This window comes from Parus major, chromosome 10, assembly GCF_001522545.3.
Source record: "Parus major isolate Abel chromosome 10, Parus_major1.1, whole genome shotgun sequence".
In the NCBI taxonomy this organism is placed as follows: Eukaryota; Metazoa; Chordata; class Aves; order Passeriformes; family Paridae; genus Parus; species Parus major.
The window spans coordinates 10,500,951-10,518,854 of NC_031779.1; the positions used below are offsets into that span (position 1 = coordinate 10,500,951).

General features: G+C 44.1%; 1 protein-coding gene and 1 long non-coding RNA gene across 4 annotated transcripts; both read left to right on the forward strand.

Moving 5' to 3' along the window:
- The first annotated feature begins 72 nt into the window (after positions 1-72).
- Positions 73-13,741, forward strand: WHAMM (WASP homolog associated with actin, golgi membranes and microtubules). 2 transcript variants are annotated; one of them, XM_015639404.3, is made up of 10 exons: positions 74-679; positions 3,329-3,502; positions 4,834-4,984; positions 5,474-5,643; positions 6,319-6,484; positions 7,430-7,617; positions 8,945-9,031; positions 9,116-9,211; positions 9,583-10,132; positions 12,429-13,741. In XM_015639404.3, exons 1-10 carry the CDS (start codon positions 140-142, stop codon positions 12,722-12,724), a joined length of 2,418 nt encoding a protein of 805 aa, XP_015494890.1. In that variant the 5' UTR covers positions 74-139; the 3' UTR covers positions 12,725-13,741. The 2 variants fall into 2 exon arrangements, with proteins under 2 accessions (XP_033372888.1, XP_015494890.1); XM_033516997.1 differs by lacking the exons at positions 4,834-4,984; positions 5,474-5,643 and having other exon boundaries at positions 73-679.
- An 814-nt stretch (positions 13,742-14,555) lies between these two features.
- LOC107209188 lies at positions 14,556-17,898 on the forward strand. Of its 2 annotated transcripts, XR_004498959.1 has the most exons (4): positions 14,556-14,991; positions 16,528-16,884; positions 17,448-17,589; positions 17,673-17,898. It is a non-coding gene; the product is annotated as an uncharacterized LOC107209188 (long non-coding RNA). The 2 variants fall into 2 exon arrangements; XR_001523446.2 differs by having other exon boundaries at positions 14,560-14,991; positions 17,448-17,898.
- The last annotated feature ends 6 nt before the right edge of the window (positions 17,899-17,904 follow it).

Below are 17,904 nucleotides of genomic sequence, written 5' to 3' on the forward strand. Positions count from 1 at the left end.
CTCTCCGACCCCGCCCTCGCCCCGCCTCTGCCGCTCCCCCAATGGGCGCGGGAGCTGCGGATGACGCGGCCCCGCCCCTCCCGCCGATCGGTTTCTGTTTCGCTCCGGGGCCCGCGGGGTCGCGGTCGCCGCTGTGGCGATGGAGCCGCAGCCGGACAGCCTGGAGGGGTGGGTGGCCGTGCGCGACACAGCCTTCGCCGAGCCCCAGCCGCCGCCACGGCTCCGCTTCCTCGTGGGTTGGAACGGTGCGGAGGGCGCGTTCGCGGTGACCTGCCACGGGCGGGCGGAGGCGGCGGAGCAGGCCCCGCAGAGCTGGGCCGGGCTCTTCTCGGCGCCGGCCCTGCGCGGCGTCCATCGGCAGCTGTCGGCCGTGTGCCCGCGCCTGGAGCCCGCCTTCCCCGAGCTGCCGCCCGCGCTGCCCGGCGCGGCGACCGGCGGGCTCTGGGCCGTGCTGTTCCCCGGCGGAGCCGCGCCGGATGAGGCCGAGCTGCAGGAGCTGTGCCGGGCGCTGGAGCTGTACCTGGGCTGGGCCCTGGAGCTCTGCGGCGGCCGCGTAGTGCTGGACGCGCTCTTCGCCGCCGATCGCTGCTGCGATGACGAATACTTCGAGAGCCTCCACGAGCTCCGCGGGAAGGCCCTGCGTGGCCACCTGGCCCGGGCCAAGGAGGCCTTGCGGCGGGTACGGGCCCCGGGGCCGGGCGCGGGGCGGAGGGAGCCCGGGCTGCGGGACCGGGGGCTGCCGGGCAGGAGCGGGGGCCCCTCGCTGTAGGGCTGTGTGCAGTGCTCGGTGCCGCACTCAGCTCATGGGTGCACCTGTCTGAGCCTCAGTTTGTGCTCACCGGGGAGCTGCAGGATAAACCTGTCAGTCACTGCTGGGACTTCATCGATCAGGGCACACTCGCCAGACTCACGTGAGCAAGGGTGACAAAGTCTTCCACCAACTTGCTCGTGGCGTTGTCCAGTGTCCAGATTTGTGCTTATGCAAACACTTTCCTATCTGGAAGTCACAAAGTCAGCTTTATGAAATACTGAGTGTCATCGGTCTTAAAAGTGTACCTTTATTGAGTGGGAAATAAGCCACCTCCGCGTGGGCAGTCAGTGTAAGGCATTGGGGTTGTTACTTAAGCTGCAGGCACTCCTACAAAAACACATCGCTAAAAACATCCAGCGGTGTTGGGCAATGGGTGGAACAGTAACCGAAGAGGAGAATACAATAATGTGCTAATTTTCTAACCTTCCTGTGAAGGTCTCAGACTACATGTTTGCAGTAATGCTTATAACTGGGGCATTCTCAGCCTTTTATTAAGACCAAACTTAGTCCTGGGCCTGTACAAATAAGTGGTTTGTATTCAAAGAAGTTGTGTGAGGGTTTGTTGTTTTTTTAAGTGTAAAATTTTGCCCTAATGATTGAATGATGATAGCACTTTCTTTTGTTGGCACCTTAGGTTTCTTGCTGTAGATGTGTTCCTGGATCTTTTCCCCTTGTAAGCATGAATTTAGAGGGTGGTATGTAGTAACAGAGTTGCAGTTAGCACCTGGGAATGTTGAGGAGTTACAGATAGTTCAGGCTCACCAGAGTGTTGCTGCTGTTTCTTGCAGTACCTGTTTACGGTCTATTTTCCGGCAAAGTAAGCTGAAAGGTATTTTATGAAAGTGATCACGCTTTGGAGGAAAGTTATGACAGTTGATTTCCTATTTCTCTTTCCTACTGCAGTATTTAACAGATGAAACAACACTACTGTTTCAGAAAGACACTGTTTTTAAAAACACAGCTTTAGTTTACATTAACATGTACCTTGTTGTATACAAAAGTCAGTGTCTGTCACTGGCTAACAGTTCACAGCCCTGTTAGAAATACATTCCAGCCACCACATTCTTTTGGAAGCAGCACAAGCATGTTCAGCTCTGTGGCATTTTGGGGCTTGGTGATGAGGTACAGCTTGGTGCTTCTGATAGTTACTCTGCAATTTCCAGCTATGTTTTAGATACGGCTCAACATTCTGTAGAGTGGTGCTGCAGACCTAACAGGGACATGAATTCATTATACTGTAGTCTAGACCGAGTTATGGAAGATTCAAGAAACAGACATTAAACCAACCTGAAGTACCAGAGCATCCTTTTTTCCTTTTTACATTCATGACCTTCACTAATACTTGCCCTCTACTTACTCTAAACATCTTCCAGGAGCAGCATGACCCTCACTTCTTGCTTTTAGAATAAGAATCAGAAAGTCAGCTCTTGCATTTGTATTTGGCTTCTACAGTGGGGCAAAAGCATGCCAGGCCTGCAGATGGGTGGGAAATGCCCTTGAGCTGACTTCCACAGATATTCTCTAGGGAAGTTCCTCCATACATGGGAACTCTGCTGTCTTACCCAGACTCAGCTGGCAAGAGCAAAGGTGATGGTTTAATTTCAGTGATTTTCAGTTGCAACACAACCCAAGCTTATTTGTTTGAATGCCTTTTCTCACTACTGGTAGCACGCACACCCCTCCCATCCCCTTCCCTCTTTATGGAGCTGCAGAGCACACACTGTCCTTCCAGGAAGGTCTGTTTCTCAGTGAAACTTAGCTGTGCTTTCTCAGCCAGCTCACTCTATCCTGGCATGTAGAACATGCTATGGTCTCTGCCAGCTGGTGTCAAAGAAAAATCATTGAAGCTTTGATTGGTACCAGTAAACAAATGCAACTGAGGGGAAATCCCCAACTTTTTATTTTGTCATAGAAGGAAATAAATAAGGCCTAGTGTATCAAAAGGCAGTAATTCCATGGAAGAATTATGACTTACAAAGTGTAATACCACTAGAACTGAGGTTAGAAAAAGTTATTATAAATTATACAAATGTTAAAGGAATTTAACTGCAGGGTGTATCAGAAGTAAATGCCAGTCTGTTTTTTTCTGTGCCTGAAGTCAGAAATTCTGGATCCAGAAACTCATCAGCAGGCATTTAGTAATTGTGAAAGCAATGGAACAGCTAGTTTAAGAATACCTTGCTTGTCCTTCCAGTACAGAGTTCCCATGATTCCCATTTATGTTTATAAAAAACAGCAACCAAGCCATCTGTACACAGTTATTAGAATGTTTCTGGTGGACACCCTAGGCAGGATGCTCCTTGTGGGCTCCTGATGAATGTACAGCAATTACTGCCTTTAAGAGTGTGGTGTTGGGGGTATTTTCATCTGGGGTAGCTGCAGAATGCCTGGCAGAGGCCTCCTGTGCAGTGGGAGGTCTTGGCTGTGGAAGGACAGGTCCTTCCCACCGGAGCCTGGCAGCATCCAGCACACACGAGTGCAAAGCAGCCGTGTCTGATTTACCTTTTATCCCCCTAGGTTCTGCAGCAGCATGAAAGTGCTGACACAATGGTGGCTTTGATGAAGGTTTATGAAGAAGAAGATGAAGCTTATCAGGATTTGGTCACCATGGCAACACAATTCTACCAGTATTTATTGCAGCCCTTCAGAGATATGAGAGAGCTGGCAACACTGTACAAACTGGAAATCCTGGTAAGTCTGCCTTTACAAAGTGAAAGGCCAAGCTACATAGAGGGGCATCAGCTGCTTTTGGAGCAGTTCAGGCTCAATTCATGTAACATTCCCTACTTCTATCTGTACCTGCATTTTTTCATCTGCCAAACCACCAAATGTGACTGACAAGTTCAGAGTTAGGGCAGAGCCACTCTCAGAGGATCTTGGAGTCCATGATAATTGCTTGACTAGAACTGCTGCTGACTTCCCACCATTGTCCCACTGAATAGGAGAATCTCCCCAGGCTCCACCTCCCTGGGGTTTACTCTGGGGGGCTGAATTTACTCTGATATAAGTAGCCTTTGTTGTGCCACCTTCCATGGGATTAGTTTTTGACATTGAGAATGTCATCCTTCAGGAATGCTGATGCACCAGATTAACTCAGTTGTGGAGGTAGAACAGAAGATGGAGACCTTCCCCCTCTAAGGAGTTTTCTGTTACTGCTACAACCTGCTAGAACTACAGATGAAAACATATCAGTTGTTGCTGCTTTCACTTTATGTGCATCTTAAACTGGAAGCACATTCTGAAAGTTGTGATGGCCCTGGAAATGACAGCCATTTGCTATGTTGAGTTTCCTTAAATAGTGTGTTAAAATAAAGTGAGCTGTTAATGTTCTCAAAAAGAGCAGAACAGTTTTAAGTTTAGATTAAGGTGTTTGGGTACTGAAGATCTAAACCTGTGACAATAATATGTCAATGTACTGTTCTGAAAATTAAAATGGAATTTGGAAAGAATGAAACTAAGTTCATATTAAAACAATAATAACCCTGTAAGGGATATTTAGGCACATTTGAAATATAACTATTTTAAAAATATATTTGAATACTGGGCTTGTACCCGTGTCTCCTTTGTGGACTTGAAAACATTCTCTTATGTTTCTTTTCTGTATCCCTGTTCCTGTGTGAAAGAACGGCCAAACTGGAGAACCTGCTGGTGCAATGTGCTGTCAACACGTGGGGAAAAATAGAAGAGAACATTGCACGTAGAAGAGTTACTTTTAGTAACAATAAAAAAACACTTAGTAACAATAAAACCACAACAAAATCCACTTGTGTTGGATGTAATTTTAAAGATGGTAGAGTAAAAATATTTTAAAAAGTAAATGAATCCAAATGTGAGGTCAGGATTGGGGAACAAAGGTTCTGAATTAGCCTAGAGAATGAGAAACAGGAATGAGCAGTGATTCACTTTGTGACAGGTGAGGGGAACGTCATGTTTTCCATCATGCTTGAAATGTCTCCAAGTGTAGCATAGTGTCTGCACCTCTCTGGAAACCAGGTGGTAACTAAGAATTTTTGTCCTTGTAGAAATCTTTGCAGTATGATAAGTTGGGGCCTAGAAGAGTAGCAGCTTTGCAGAAGGATGCTGAGGAATGGACTAAGCGAGCTGAGAGTGCTGTGTGCTCCATTCAGGATATCACAGTGAACTACTTCAAGGAAACTGTAAAGGCCTTGGCAGGTAACCAGAATGATTTACACAAATGGTTGTGTAAATACCTAACTTAGGTGACCGAGAGCTCTTCTTATCTCTGTGCAGAACCTGAGGTTTGGGTGAGTGTCCAGCTTATGAAAGAAATACTTTATTCACTTAAGATGTATATCTTTTAACCAATTTGGTTTACAACTTGGATTTGACTTGCCTGAGACTTAGGGCTGCAAACCTCTGTACAAAAACCACCATGGGTGCTTTTAATGCTTGATGTGCAAGCCTCAAGGATTTCAGCATGTGAACAGAGTATGTTGCTGTGCAACTGCTAGGGTATGTTTCCATGGTGCAATGAAATACTTTACTTACATGTATAAGATCACAAATTCAACCTTGTAATCTTGTAATTTCTAAAGCTTCAGAAATAGTTTAATAAGATTAGCATTTTAATACTTGAGAAACACACAAGGGCTATTAGTACACTGCAATTCTCATGTTTTACTGCTATGTTTTAATCTACAGCAATGCACAAACACATGGAACAAGATGAGGAGAGATTTGGTAAAACCACCTGGGCATCAGCTTTGCCACGGTTAGAAAACTTGAAATATATGTTAGCAAAAGAAACCCTTCAGCATCTGAGGGCAAGAGAGTTGTGCCTGAAACAGAAGAGAACTGGCATTCAGAAACTCGTAAGACCTTACAAAGCCTCCTTTTCTGTCACTGTTGTTTGAAGGGCTGATCAAAACCTACCGAAAGGGTCATGAGAGTAGGCTTTTGAAGTCTTTGCCTATGAAACAATTTAGGTTTTCAGCACGGTTTTATGTGGTGGAAAATGCATGTCTTCAGTTTTTTTAATTGCTCCTGCATGTTAGAGGACACTCAGCAAAGCTTAAGATACATGCTTTTACAGTTCAAGTATCATTTGAGCATTTGTGATAATAATATTTGAAATTATTTCATTTTAGGGAGATAAAGACCAGATATTATTTCAGAGGACACTGAAAAATTAAGATACTTATTTCAATATTAATCTTAGATGCCTTAGACCTAACTGTTGCTAGGAGTACCTGATATTTGTTTTCCAAGAGTAGTGTACTGTAGCATATATAATAGTTTTCAGGAGCAGTATCATTTGTGCAGATTATAATGAAGTCTCTCCTGGTAAACTTAAGGTAAATTTATACTTTAGGTTAATAAAGCTCTCTGGTTCTCTGAATTTCTGCTCCAAGCCATTTCTAATGCTCTGTTGTTTTCCATATCAAAGCAGCTGCCAGTAAGACCAGGCTCCTTACAGGCATTTGTGCATCCAGACATGTTTCATGTGTGCATATTTTGTTACTAATGTTTTTTATTTTCTGTTACAGATGGAGAATCTTGGTGAACAAGAAGAGAATTTAAGTATAGTGGAGGAGTTGGAAATACAGTATTATGAAATACAGCTGGAATTATATAATGTACAGCTTGAAGTTTTGAAACATGAAGAGATGCTGCTTATTGTACAGTTGGACACTATAAAGAGACAGATTAAAGGTGAGAATAAAATGTTATTTAAGCACATATTCAGAGCACAGAAGTGACATAGCCTGCTCTGTTTTCAGTTTAAAAAAACAGATATCACTGCTCGGGTCATGCTAGTAGAAAGCATTGCTGGAAAACATTAATGCTATGGCACCATCTGATATTTTGTCTTTTGATTAATTAGGCACTAATTTGATAACACAAGTTTTAAAAAAAAGCCAGACTGTTTGCTCATGTTGCCAGCAGCTGTGACATGTGCGTGCCTTGGTTTAGCATGGAGTAATTTATATTGACAGTGCTTAAGTGCTCTAATAGCTACAAGTTCTACGTGCAGAAGCTGGGTATCACGAACCTGCTGAAATAGGTCTTAGAATTCATCATAATCTATTCTAATCTAACATGTAGAAATTACAAAATGTGTCCTATAATGACAAAAAGAGATGGTTATAGCTAGAATGGTACCTAAACACTACTGTCTTCCAGTTTAAGTGTCTTTCTGTGATAGTTAAACCAAGTTAGGCACCAGTCATGTTTTAAATTGTGCATAGGAATTCTCTGTTACCATGTACCCTGTGAAATAAACATTGCTGCCACTTGTTACATAACTGGAGCGTGGTAAATAGTAAAATAAGACACCCAGTGTTGATCAGAGGAGTCTCCCGTTTTCCAGGAAAACTCCAGTTGGTGAAGGTAGGAGTTAAAACACAGAGAGACATTTGAAAGAGGAAGCTAAATAACAAATGCTAACAGCATAAATTTGATCCTGCAAAGCACCCTTGCGAATAACATGACATGTTTGCATATGACTGTGAAGGACCCAGCTCAGATCTGGAACTTTACACTTACTCATAACTAACTCACTGCCTTCAATGGCTTTTAAGATGTCATTAGCTCTTTAAATGTTTAAATAACTGTGGCAACTTTTGGTTTCTTAAAAAATGCCAAATGCCTTTTTAGAGAAACAGGATGAAGTTGTTTACTATGATACATGTGAAAATCCTGAGGAGCTCAAGGTCATTGAACAGACCATGGGACAACATTACGCTAACTTGTCAGCAATGACGATGCTGAGGCAGAAGACTAAGCAGTTGGAGACAAAGCGTGGGACTGTCTGTGCGAGGAGAGCCTACCTCAGGAACAAAAAAGTAAATGCAGTCCTGGAGATGTGCATTTTCTTCAGCTGATGTCTTGACTCACGAGGGATGGACAGGAAACAATTAAGGAAGTTTGGGTGGAGCATACAAGACTCAGTGCCAAGGCCTGCAAGCAAGAGGGGCAGTGTGATTTTAAGCCAGCTTTTACACTCTCTGGTGGGGTGCAAGTGTGTCTCTGGCTTAGAAAGAGGGTGCAAACTTACCTGGGTGACCTGGGTGGTTCCCCATCAGCTAGACCTTACCAGAGCCCTGTGGGGCCATCTGGAGCTTTTCCCTAGCAGCCTTTTCCAAAGCAGCTGCAGTAGGAAGCTGGCCTTGTATGGAGGAAGCTGCAGGGATAGGACAACCCACACACTGATACTTTACCTTTCAACAGGAGGAAGGGGAAACTTTAACAGCTGCAGTTCTCTCTCCAGCCCCTCAGTTCTGTGTAAAGGGTCGTTTTTCCTTTGTTTCCCATTCGGAGCAGAACACTAGGAAGACACAAGTTGACTCTCATGAACCTTCTCAGTAAGATGAGTTTACCTTGCACCTGCAGTTCTGCTGGGGCAGAGAGCAGAGTTTAAGTTCAAGTCTGTCTGACCTTTTATCCCTCAGTAGCCTGGACAAACTGGGAATTACATTGGAAATGTTTTGTGAGCCATCATTGTCTCTTGCTTGCAACTGCTTCCTTGGCAAACACTTCTTTTGCTTCTGTTTTCATTTACTTAATTGCTGTCTATTGGTTGTATAACTGAAGCCAAATACCACATGATTTGCAAATGCTTGTCCAGCCATGTGGATAATCACCCTCTGTACAGAGACAAAAAGTGACTCCCAGAGAAAATATTGAAGCCTGCAGCTTCTCTTTGGCACTTGTTACTAACAGAAGGTACCCTTGCTAGGCATTCATTGTGCTTCCCATACCTTTGCTTCCCTGCCTTTTATACTTGGGAGCTATGGCAAATAAGGGAGAGGGGGAAAAAGTATATTTGTGTTTTTGTAGTGCCCTGTGAGCTTCTTTCTTGCCTTCTTCCTCGTGTCTTTGCATGAGCTTGTTTCTTCTTTTCATCTCCCTTTCTGCTCTTTTTTTTTTCCTTTCATTTTTTTAGTCAAACCATGAGACAAAGGGGTTGGGTCATGTCTAGATACATTTTTGCTGCAGCATGAATAAAAATATGGGTGATTAGAACATTGGCATTAGCCATGAAAGAGTCCCACAGCCAAGCACCCAACTGTGGTTGCTATTCTGTGGCCTGTGCACAGGAGTTAATGGCAGAGCTGGTGCACAGGAAATGTGAACTGACTGAGAGTTGCATGAATTCTGCTCTTCTCCCAGGATCAGTGTGAAGCGAGCCATCGGCAGAGGCTGCAACAGGCAGAAGAGAGCAGAAAACGCTTCCAGCAGCATCACAGCATACAGATAGTAAGTACCAAACAGCAGCCTTGGGGAGTCTGGCAGCTGCTTGTTTTCACACGCTAAAACTCACTTACTTGTGTTTTAATGCAGAAGAGAGACAAACAAAAAGAGGAGGAGAAAAAGAAAAAAGCTTGGATAAGCCAGGAACGTCAGAAAACACTGGAGAGGCTGAAAGTATTCAGGGAGGCAAGTACTGTGAACTCCAGTAGTCCTAAATGATGTCAAAAGGTGTCAGAAAGTAGCCATAGCTCACATGTGAGCGTGGTCCCAATCAGACAACCATTTGGATAGCCTAAAATAGGATTATGTATAATGAGTAAAGAGGATTAAATCTCCTAAAGATACAGTTTCCAGGTGTGGACTCTATTGCAAAGAATATGGATAAGGAAATGGCTTTGAAATAAGTGCTTTATCATTAATTTAAATTTATTCAGGGTTGAATTTTCTTCTTGAATGGGTGAGTGGGAGAGGTCTGTGCTTTGTGGCTTTTTATCTCATTGGGGTTGATGTTTTGATCAGTCTAATGTGACCCTCCTGCCTCGTGATTTCTTTTTCAGAAGTGTCCAGCTCATGTTGTTCTGAAAACATCTCGTCCTCTGCCTCCCAGTCCCAAGTTGCCACGAGAAATCCCTCAGCAGGTTGTGGTGCTGTCCCCTCCTCCTGCATCAAACACAGGGGCAGCCCCAGAAGTTCTGTCCCCTGCACCCTCATCAAGAGTACAGGCATCTCTCGAGCAGCCACAGAGCATTGTTCTTGTAGGAGACGAAGAACCAAAAGCTTCATGTCATAATACCCCAGCAGATATCCCTGTCCAGATTTTTGTTACTGATGGTGACACAAAGGAACAAAAGCCCAGCAAGGAATTGATGGTCTCTCCATGCTCACCACCCCCTCCTCCACCTCCTCCTCCACCCCCTCCTCCACCTCCTCCTCCACCTCCTCCTCCCTTGCCCACTCTGCCCCCACCTCCCCCACTACCTCTCCAGTTAAAATCACCATCAGCAACAGAGGATAAACCACTTCCCCTGAGCTCTGATAGCCCCTCAGAAAGCCCTGCACTGCACAAACAGGATGACTCCTCCAGGAGGTCTATAAATAATTGCATAGGTAAGTAGGATCACATCAACTGGTGCCTTTTAATGCATTTCCTGTATTTTGTATTTCCCTCTGCTTCTGGACAGGAATAATGTGTAGCTTTGATCAGGAGAAAGAGGCTCTTGGAAAGCTTGGTCTAAGAAACTACATATAGTAACACTGACCATAGCTCAGGACGTTAAATGAGTAACAATGATTTGTGTGTCCTGTTTGAGACACTTCACAGGGTCCTGATGCTCCAATCAGACCAGTGTGGGTAAATTTGTAGCTGTACTAAGGCTACACTTTAGTGTTTATGATTTATGTACTACAGAGCTGGCAGGCGGGCTGCTTGTGTTTCTAAGGTATGCACAGCTTGTGTCCACTTACAATTTGCTTGGTTTCTAAATAAAGGTTTCCTAGGAGAATTCATGCAGAATTCAGCCAGGATTTGAAAGGCAGGTGAATAGTTTTGGCATACATTCCTAGGGAATAAATTCTGCTCTGTTACACCTTTGCTCTGTTAGCAAGATCATGCAGGTGTAATTGAAGGCTGAACTTGGCAATTGAAGGGGTAGTTTGAATGAGAATAGAGCTCAGCAACCTCCCAAGGCTGCACTGGTTGCATCCTGCTAACAGGCTTATTTTTGTCTCTGAGGCGAGCGGATATTTTGACTATGTCAGAGAGATTGATCTAAGCTGGAAGGCAGCAAATTTTTTTGTTGTTTTTCACAGTGGAGCTTATGCTAGAGTGAAGAATGTCTTTAAACGTGGTACATTCCTCTTCCTTTTCAACTCTTCACAATACATCTAAGCAGCCTTTGTATCCTATCAGTTAAGAGGCAAACCACAGGCAGAAATATCAGGGGCAGTTCAGCGTTTTTAGTTCTTCCAAGCTGTGGGGAAGTACAAGCAGCTGAAGGGCTGAGACACAGTTGAGTTACCATGGCAAACTACTGTGCATCCAGTGCAAACTTCAGCATGGGATATCCATGGGATAACTCTATCACAGATATTCTTAAGAAGCCTTGATTAGCAACAGGAGTTGTACACCAGAGTAATCTGATTACTATTGGAACAGCCTTTCTGGTAGCTAATATTTACTGCCATTCACAGCCTAACATTGATGTCTTTTCATTATTTTTGCATAAAAATAATTCTTGGTATATTTTTGTTTATTGGAGAGATCTGATTAGTTAATTACACCTATTTCTTGAAGAAAGCCATCATGTCAGTAGCTGTAATAGTAATTGCTAAATTACCACGGGGACTTAATGAAACAGCTTCATAAACATGTTGGTTTTAGTTATGGGCTTCTTGTGTCTTTCTGTGTGAAAAGCCAGGAGAGGCTTCTTTGATAATTTGTTTGTCTGACTAATCTTTTACCAGGCAGCCTATTAAGGTAGTAGACTTAAGACTCTCTTACTTGTAGGCTTTGTAAGGTAGTCTGGTGGATCTTTGCTTCATCCTTTTTAGTCTCTGAAGGTACCAAAGGATTTAGCAGAATGTTACATTTCGAGTGGTTGATGTTAATCACATAACCTTGTGTGCACTGCGCATGGCAAAAATATATCTAGCTGTGAGGCACAGATGGTCTGGACCTATTGCTGTCCAGGGAAACAGCCTCCCTGTCTGACAGTCTGGAGCAAGCAGCAAAGAGTCCAGCAGGAGTAAAACACAAATTAGTGTGTATCAGGAAGTCTAGTGGAAGCTCTCAGTATGCTGTCCTTCATGGTCTGAAGTTCAGAAACACACACCTGAGATCTAAATCATGTTGTAAAATAGGAATTGTTTCTAAATCCATGCAGAAAAGAGCTGCTTGCATAGGGCCTGATCTAGCTCCCAGTGGCTTCAGTGGTGTACTTTAGAGCCCTTCTACTCAAATCCTTTCATTTATCTCTTGGCTGAGCAAAAATGCAATTGACGGTCTCAGCAGGCTTCTGGGCAGGCTCGGAGGGATGGTGGGTTGTTTATAACACAGAATGCAAGAGTTTTTTGGTTCAGTGAAATTTTTTTGAAAGCCCATAAAGTTGTAATGAAAAAGAGCATTGTCCTTTGTGTATAATTTCTTCCTTAGAGCACAACCTTATGTAATGATGAAGCACTGGATTCTCAATTCAAGGTATAAAAGCTTTAACTGCTTTTTCAAAGCAGTTCCAGAGCCTGCTGTTGCAGAGCTTGAAAGAGTCTGTGCCAGAACAGATCATTCTTTTTCCTGTCACTAGCAAAGATTAAAGGAAGAGCTCTGAACACTTGGGTAGGGCTTCATACATCTTAAGTGTGGTTGTCTCATTCTTTCTTCTGGTAACAGTAGATTTATCTGTTGCAGGTTCCATGGATGAAGTTCTGGCTTCTCTGAAGCGCAGTGAAGTTCATCTCCGCAAAGTGGAGCAGCCAAATCCGTACGCCTCTGTGAAGGACAGCATCCTCTCTGCCATAAGGCAAGGGGTTAAACTGAGGAAAGTGAATCGAGATACTGAGAGAGACGTCAGTAGAGGATCCCCTAATGAGCTAGAGAGAAGCATTAAGGCAGCCATGCAGAGAATTAAGAAAGTGTCTGCTGATTCTGAAGAAGAGGAGGACAACGATCAGAGTAATGGAGAATGGGACAGCTCACCAGCATGACAGACTGACTGACTGGAACAGAGGGTGTGCCTCATTTTGCACATTGTAGAAGACTGTCCCTTTCAAAATGAAAGAACTGTGTGATTGTGTGTGGTGTTCTCATAGTCCAAAATGTCTTGTAAAGTAAAAGAATCCTGCTGATCTTCTATAGGAGCTGCAGATTCATATTTTTGCATGATAAATCATACTCCAAATTATGCTTGCACTAATAGGTGTTCCTGGCTCAACCATGTAGAGTTTTCACCACATCTGAAGACAGCTGAAATTCTGGATTGAAACATACATTATTTAGATTGTTACTGCACAGCAGGTAATGCTATTACAGCAAAGTTTAAGGAGTGAAAAAATAACTGAAAATCTCTTTTGTCAGATAAAAGTAGAAGCAAATGTGGTAACAGAGGCAGATCAGAAAATTTAGCATAATCTGGAATCTTTTGCTCCTACCTCCATTGTCCAGAAAATTCTTAAACATTTTGCTTGTCTAATACAGCTGACTTAAATAACTATGTGGATACTCCATTTATCATCATATTAGAAAGTGTGCACTTACAGATGGTGAGATAATGCTGATTGGAAAAATCAGTTTCAAGTTTGAAATAAACAGTACTGCAGTAATTACTAAAAAGTTTACTTTTTTAGCTGAAACATTAAGTATAGAGAACTTCTAGATGTTAAATGTTTTCCATGCATCTACATTTATAATGACCTGTTGACATGAAAGAAAGAGCCAAAATATTGTATACAATATTTTTCAGGATTTAGTCCTGTAATGCAGGGCTGCATTTCTCCACTGAGAGCTTCAATACATGTTTATAGCTACTCTCATGAATTTAAATTACCTGATGGCCTTATAAATGGGAGGTATTTACATTGTGCCTGGAAGCTGACTGCTTCAAAATTCAGCTGCATTCAATTTAGAGACTCTTGCTATTTTGGGTAGATAGTGGTGAAAATTATTCAAGTTATTTTTTTGAAGTTTATACTGACCCTTAATAAAAATATATCTTGACACAAGAAGTGGATTCAGAGTGTTGTCATTTTAAGATTCTGCTGTAAACTGAGTATTATTTATACCATGGTACACCCTTGGTTTTGATAGCAAGTGGCAGCCATACAGCAACTGCACTCTCACTAATGGTATATGTAAATGCCCTTATTTTCCCAAATATTTATGAATTGTAATTTAGGAACAAAATTGAAAATACAGTGCTTTAATTCCCTGTTTCACTGTAGAGCAGCAGATCTGTTTAATCAGCACAGTAAATATGTATGCAGCAATTTTCATGCAAGAAGCAGAAGCAGCAGCTGGGGGTTCATTTTTTACTGTTTAAGCACCTACTGCTGTTTGGATGTGAGAAAAAACCACTTTTTATCCACTGCTATAAAACCAAACAGACAAAAAGAGCATCAGCACAGGTCAGGTGTTACTCAGCTCTCCCCAGGAGCTATCATGGAGTGGAGCTGGGCTCTATGGCAGTGTGCCCACTGCACCCTGCTGCCCCCTGAGCTGGGATGGGCAGGGCAGAATCCACCCCAAAGCCGCTTCCCATAGACAAAATCTGGTCCTGTGGAAGCAAAGATTTTATTCCCCAAGGATACCCTGGGCCAAAGGGGTGCCCAGCTCCTGGGGTGGTGCTGGGGCTGAGAGCTCTCCCAGGCCATGCCTTTTAGTAGTGCAGTAATTTAAAGCTGGGTAAAGGGTGCAGAGGCTCAGCTTCCTCCCCCTGGCTCGTACCTCCTGCCAAAAGGCAGCACAGAGCCCTTTACTAATTTACTGTTGCATCCTTAGGAAGTTGAAAATTGCATAAAATATATAGATAATTGAGATGTGATTTCTCCAGCAAATCTTACAGCTTTTGTGTGTTTAACTGCAGCACTTTTACTCAGGAGAGGCCATCTGAGGATCAGCACCACTGGACAGTGATTTCTCCTGCTTAAGAGTTTCTTTTGTGACTATGTCTCAAGCTCATCTGGGTCTGATATCATGTGTCCAACAGAGCTCTACATCCCAGGCTGAAAAATATCCTTGAAAACCCATTCAGGAACTGCTGAACCCAAGTGTTTTCTGAAGCCTGTTTCTTTTGCTGAACAGCCAGCAGGTCTGCTCTGTGGAAAATGTGCTGCTGCAATTTTCTGGTTGGTGTAGAAAATTTCACCTCTATCAAGTAATCCTCACTGCCTGGTTCACTACCAAAATTTAATGGATCCTACTCAGCAGAGTAGCTGTTGGATCACCAATTCTTCTGGATGTCAGAAGCATGGCCAAGGTAAACACCAAAAGCACTGGCATTATCCTAAAGAGAAGAAGGTGAGAGCAGTTTTCAAATACATAAGAGGCTGCTGCAAAGAGGAGAGAAATAATTTGTTCTGTGTGTTCACAGAGAGATAAGGGGCTTAAATTACAGCTGAAATGATTCTGGGTAATGGTAGGAAAACCTTTCTAACAAACAGTGTGAGAAGAGAGGCTCAGGGACAGGCTGCCTGGAAAGGTGGTGGAGTTTCTGTCACTGGAAATCTTTATAAGCAGGTCAGATAAACACCCCAGGGCACTGCTGGTGTTGCTGGCTGCTGTGACAGGGAGAGGTTTGCAGCCCAAGCCCAGCTGAGCCAGGTGAGCTCGGTGTTCTGCTGCCTTGAGGCTCAGTTTGCTCTTCAGGCGAAGCCACAGCCTGTTTTTTGAGAGATGCTCAAATGTAACACTCAAAAAACCCTTTCTAAGCTGTCCTCAGGTTTTTAATTCTGTCTCTCTGTGACCATGACCCCACTGGGCTATGGAGGGGAGCCTGTAAGAAATAGCCCCAGTGCCACAGGTTGGTGGGGCACTCAAGAAAACCATCTGCAAGTGCCAAGAGAGAGGCCTTAATCTGGATTTGAGCTCAGGCTTCAGCAGGTGCCTTCTCACCTCAATATGTTTGGTGCAGCTGCTGGATCCATGATACCCAGCTCTATCAGACCAGTTTAATATTAACCTGCAAAAATGCTGAGACTCCTTTTTGACATTAAATACCCTTCTCAAACTACCTCAGTCTGGGCTAGTAAGTGAATCCCTTGGTGGGAATAGTCTGCCCTAATTGTCTGTCTGCAGAAATTGATTTTTTTTAAACTGAAAATGCAGTTGTCTGGCTTTAAAGAGTTAATGCACAAATCTGCTGGAAATCCCGGTCATGAGGTAAAGAGATCAATTTCTATAAATCAGTATCACTGCAGCTTGTGATCTGTGATGAGGGCAGTCTAGACAGCAGCTGCCAGTATTTTTAGAGGTTTAAAGCTAATGTATTCAAAGACTACTTGGTCTGACTAAAAGACTTCACTTTGAAACACCAGTGCTTTGATCACAGTGAGAGGAGAGTCATGGCAGCGGGGCTGGGGCACGGAGCACCATGGCCATAGCAGGTGGTGTCAGTGCAGCCTTGGATTTGTCAGCATTTCTGCCAACATGCTGCTTTTTGGGATTTATGAAGCTTCTCCATAGTGAAAGCACCAGCTCAGTGCACAGGGCTGGCCCACAAGCTGAATACTGACCTTTTATTTTTCTGGAAAATGGTACTGAATCAAGCAGATCAAATCTGAGTGTGAACACTTTGAAGTGACCCAGATTTACAGGGGCTTGAGCACCTGTGGGACTGTGGGGACTATGGAATAGTCTAAATAGAAGGGCTTGAAGTGGTGATCCATCCTTCAATGTCTTCCTTCTTTTATCCCTTAAAATAAAAAGATACATCAGGAGAAAGAGGGACAAAGAGGATGAGTATGAAGGCATTAATTAGAACTAACAGATAACTGGGAAATGCTTCTCTTTTCAGTCTTCCTCTACAAAATGGTTGGAAGATAAGAGTGTACATCCTTCGGAGAAAATGGGACTTAAGGCTATGCATGCCCTCACTCAAAAAGCCTGGATTTAATTCCAAAGCTGTATTTGCATTCTAGAGCACATCTGCGCACTACGTGCAATAATAACGTGATATTGGTAGGAAAGAGGGACACATCATTTCAACTAAACCCATGGTGGTGATAAAAGGTGAATGGTATTGAAAGCATTTTTTAATAAATGCCACAGCAAACCTTGGCAGCAAAAACTGCTCAGAACAATATGTGAATGTATCCCTGGAGGAAACACTCAAAACTGCTCCAGAACATGGCATTTTTTTCCTGGCAAAAAGGTATGTGATTTTCATTCTCAGCATGTCACGCTAAGCTGAGAGCAGGAAGCCACACAATTAAATCTGCTCAGGTAACAGCGACATTAACAGCTCAGTTACTTGTGAAAATGCTTTGTAAAACGAGCCATCTTTAGCAAGCCTTTGCTCTTGCAGTAAGAGTGGGCCACAAACTGCTTAGAAAACATATTTAGCAAAACTATGTTTGTTCATCTTCCTCTAGATGCCCCTCCTGGCCCAAATCCCCATTGAAGTGCTGAGGATGGGGGGACAGCATCCTCCCAGGGCAGCTGCCTGCAGGTGATGGCATTCATGTGGCTGTGGCAGAAAGGGGCCACAAGCAGCCCTGGCCAGAACAGCGTCCAGCACTGCCCTGCCAGCACCCAAAAAGTCTGGGGAAAGGCTGGCCAGGCTGCAGCTTGGGAGAGAACCTCCTTGTCCTCCTGGGAGCCTGGGGTTCCCCCCACTCGAGCACAGTTGGTGGCTGTCAGTGTCACAAAGGCATTTGCAGCTCCCTTCTATCCTCAGGCGATAGTCTAAACATCATCCCACGGGTGTCTTTGCAGAGCCTTGGCCAAGGCGTTTCTCTGAGCCCTGGTTCCCACCCTCTCCTCACCCAGAGGAGCGGAAAGGCTGCCAGCTCCGACAGCAGCAGCGCGGCATCCGTGTGTCTGGGCTCCACGGCAGTGGGCACGGCAGACACCGGGGGTGAGGAAATGAGTCTGTCCCACTCCTGGAGACGTGCTTGACTCACTTATGCATCGGCAAGTGACTCACTGCCCTTCCCACAGGCTCTTCCTGCCAAGCAGAGGTGACAGGGAAATAGGATCCAGTGCCTACGCTTCCCCAGCCTACGTGGGGAGCTCTGTGCCATCCCCTCCTGCCGAGCCCGGCTGGAATGGAAGTCCCGGGAAGTGTACAGGAGTATACAGGAGTGTACAGGATTGTGCAATAGTGTACAGGAGTGTACAGTTGTGTGCAATAGTGTACAGGTGTGTGCAGGAGTGTGCAATAGTGTACAGG

Excerpts from the sequence above, each read along its gene's own strand:
- WHAMM (XM_015639404.3), top strand. The coding sequence starts at position 140 with ATGGAGCCGCAGCCGGACAGCCTGGAGGGGTGGGTGGCCGTGCGCGAC. Across the intron at positions 5,644-6,318 it reads GAACTGGCATTCAGAAACTC|ATGGAGAATCTTGGTGAACA; the intron begins GTAAGACCTTAC and ends TTTCTGTTACAG. Across the intron at positions 9,212-9,582 it reads GGCTGAAAGTATTCAGGGAG|AAGTGTCCAGCTCATGTTGT; the intron begins GCAAGTACTGTG and ends TTTCTTTTTCAG.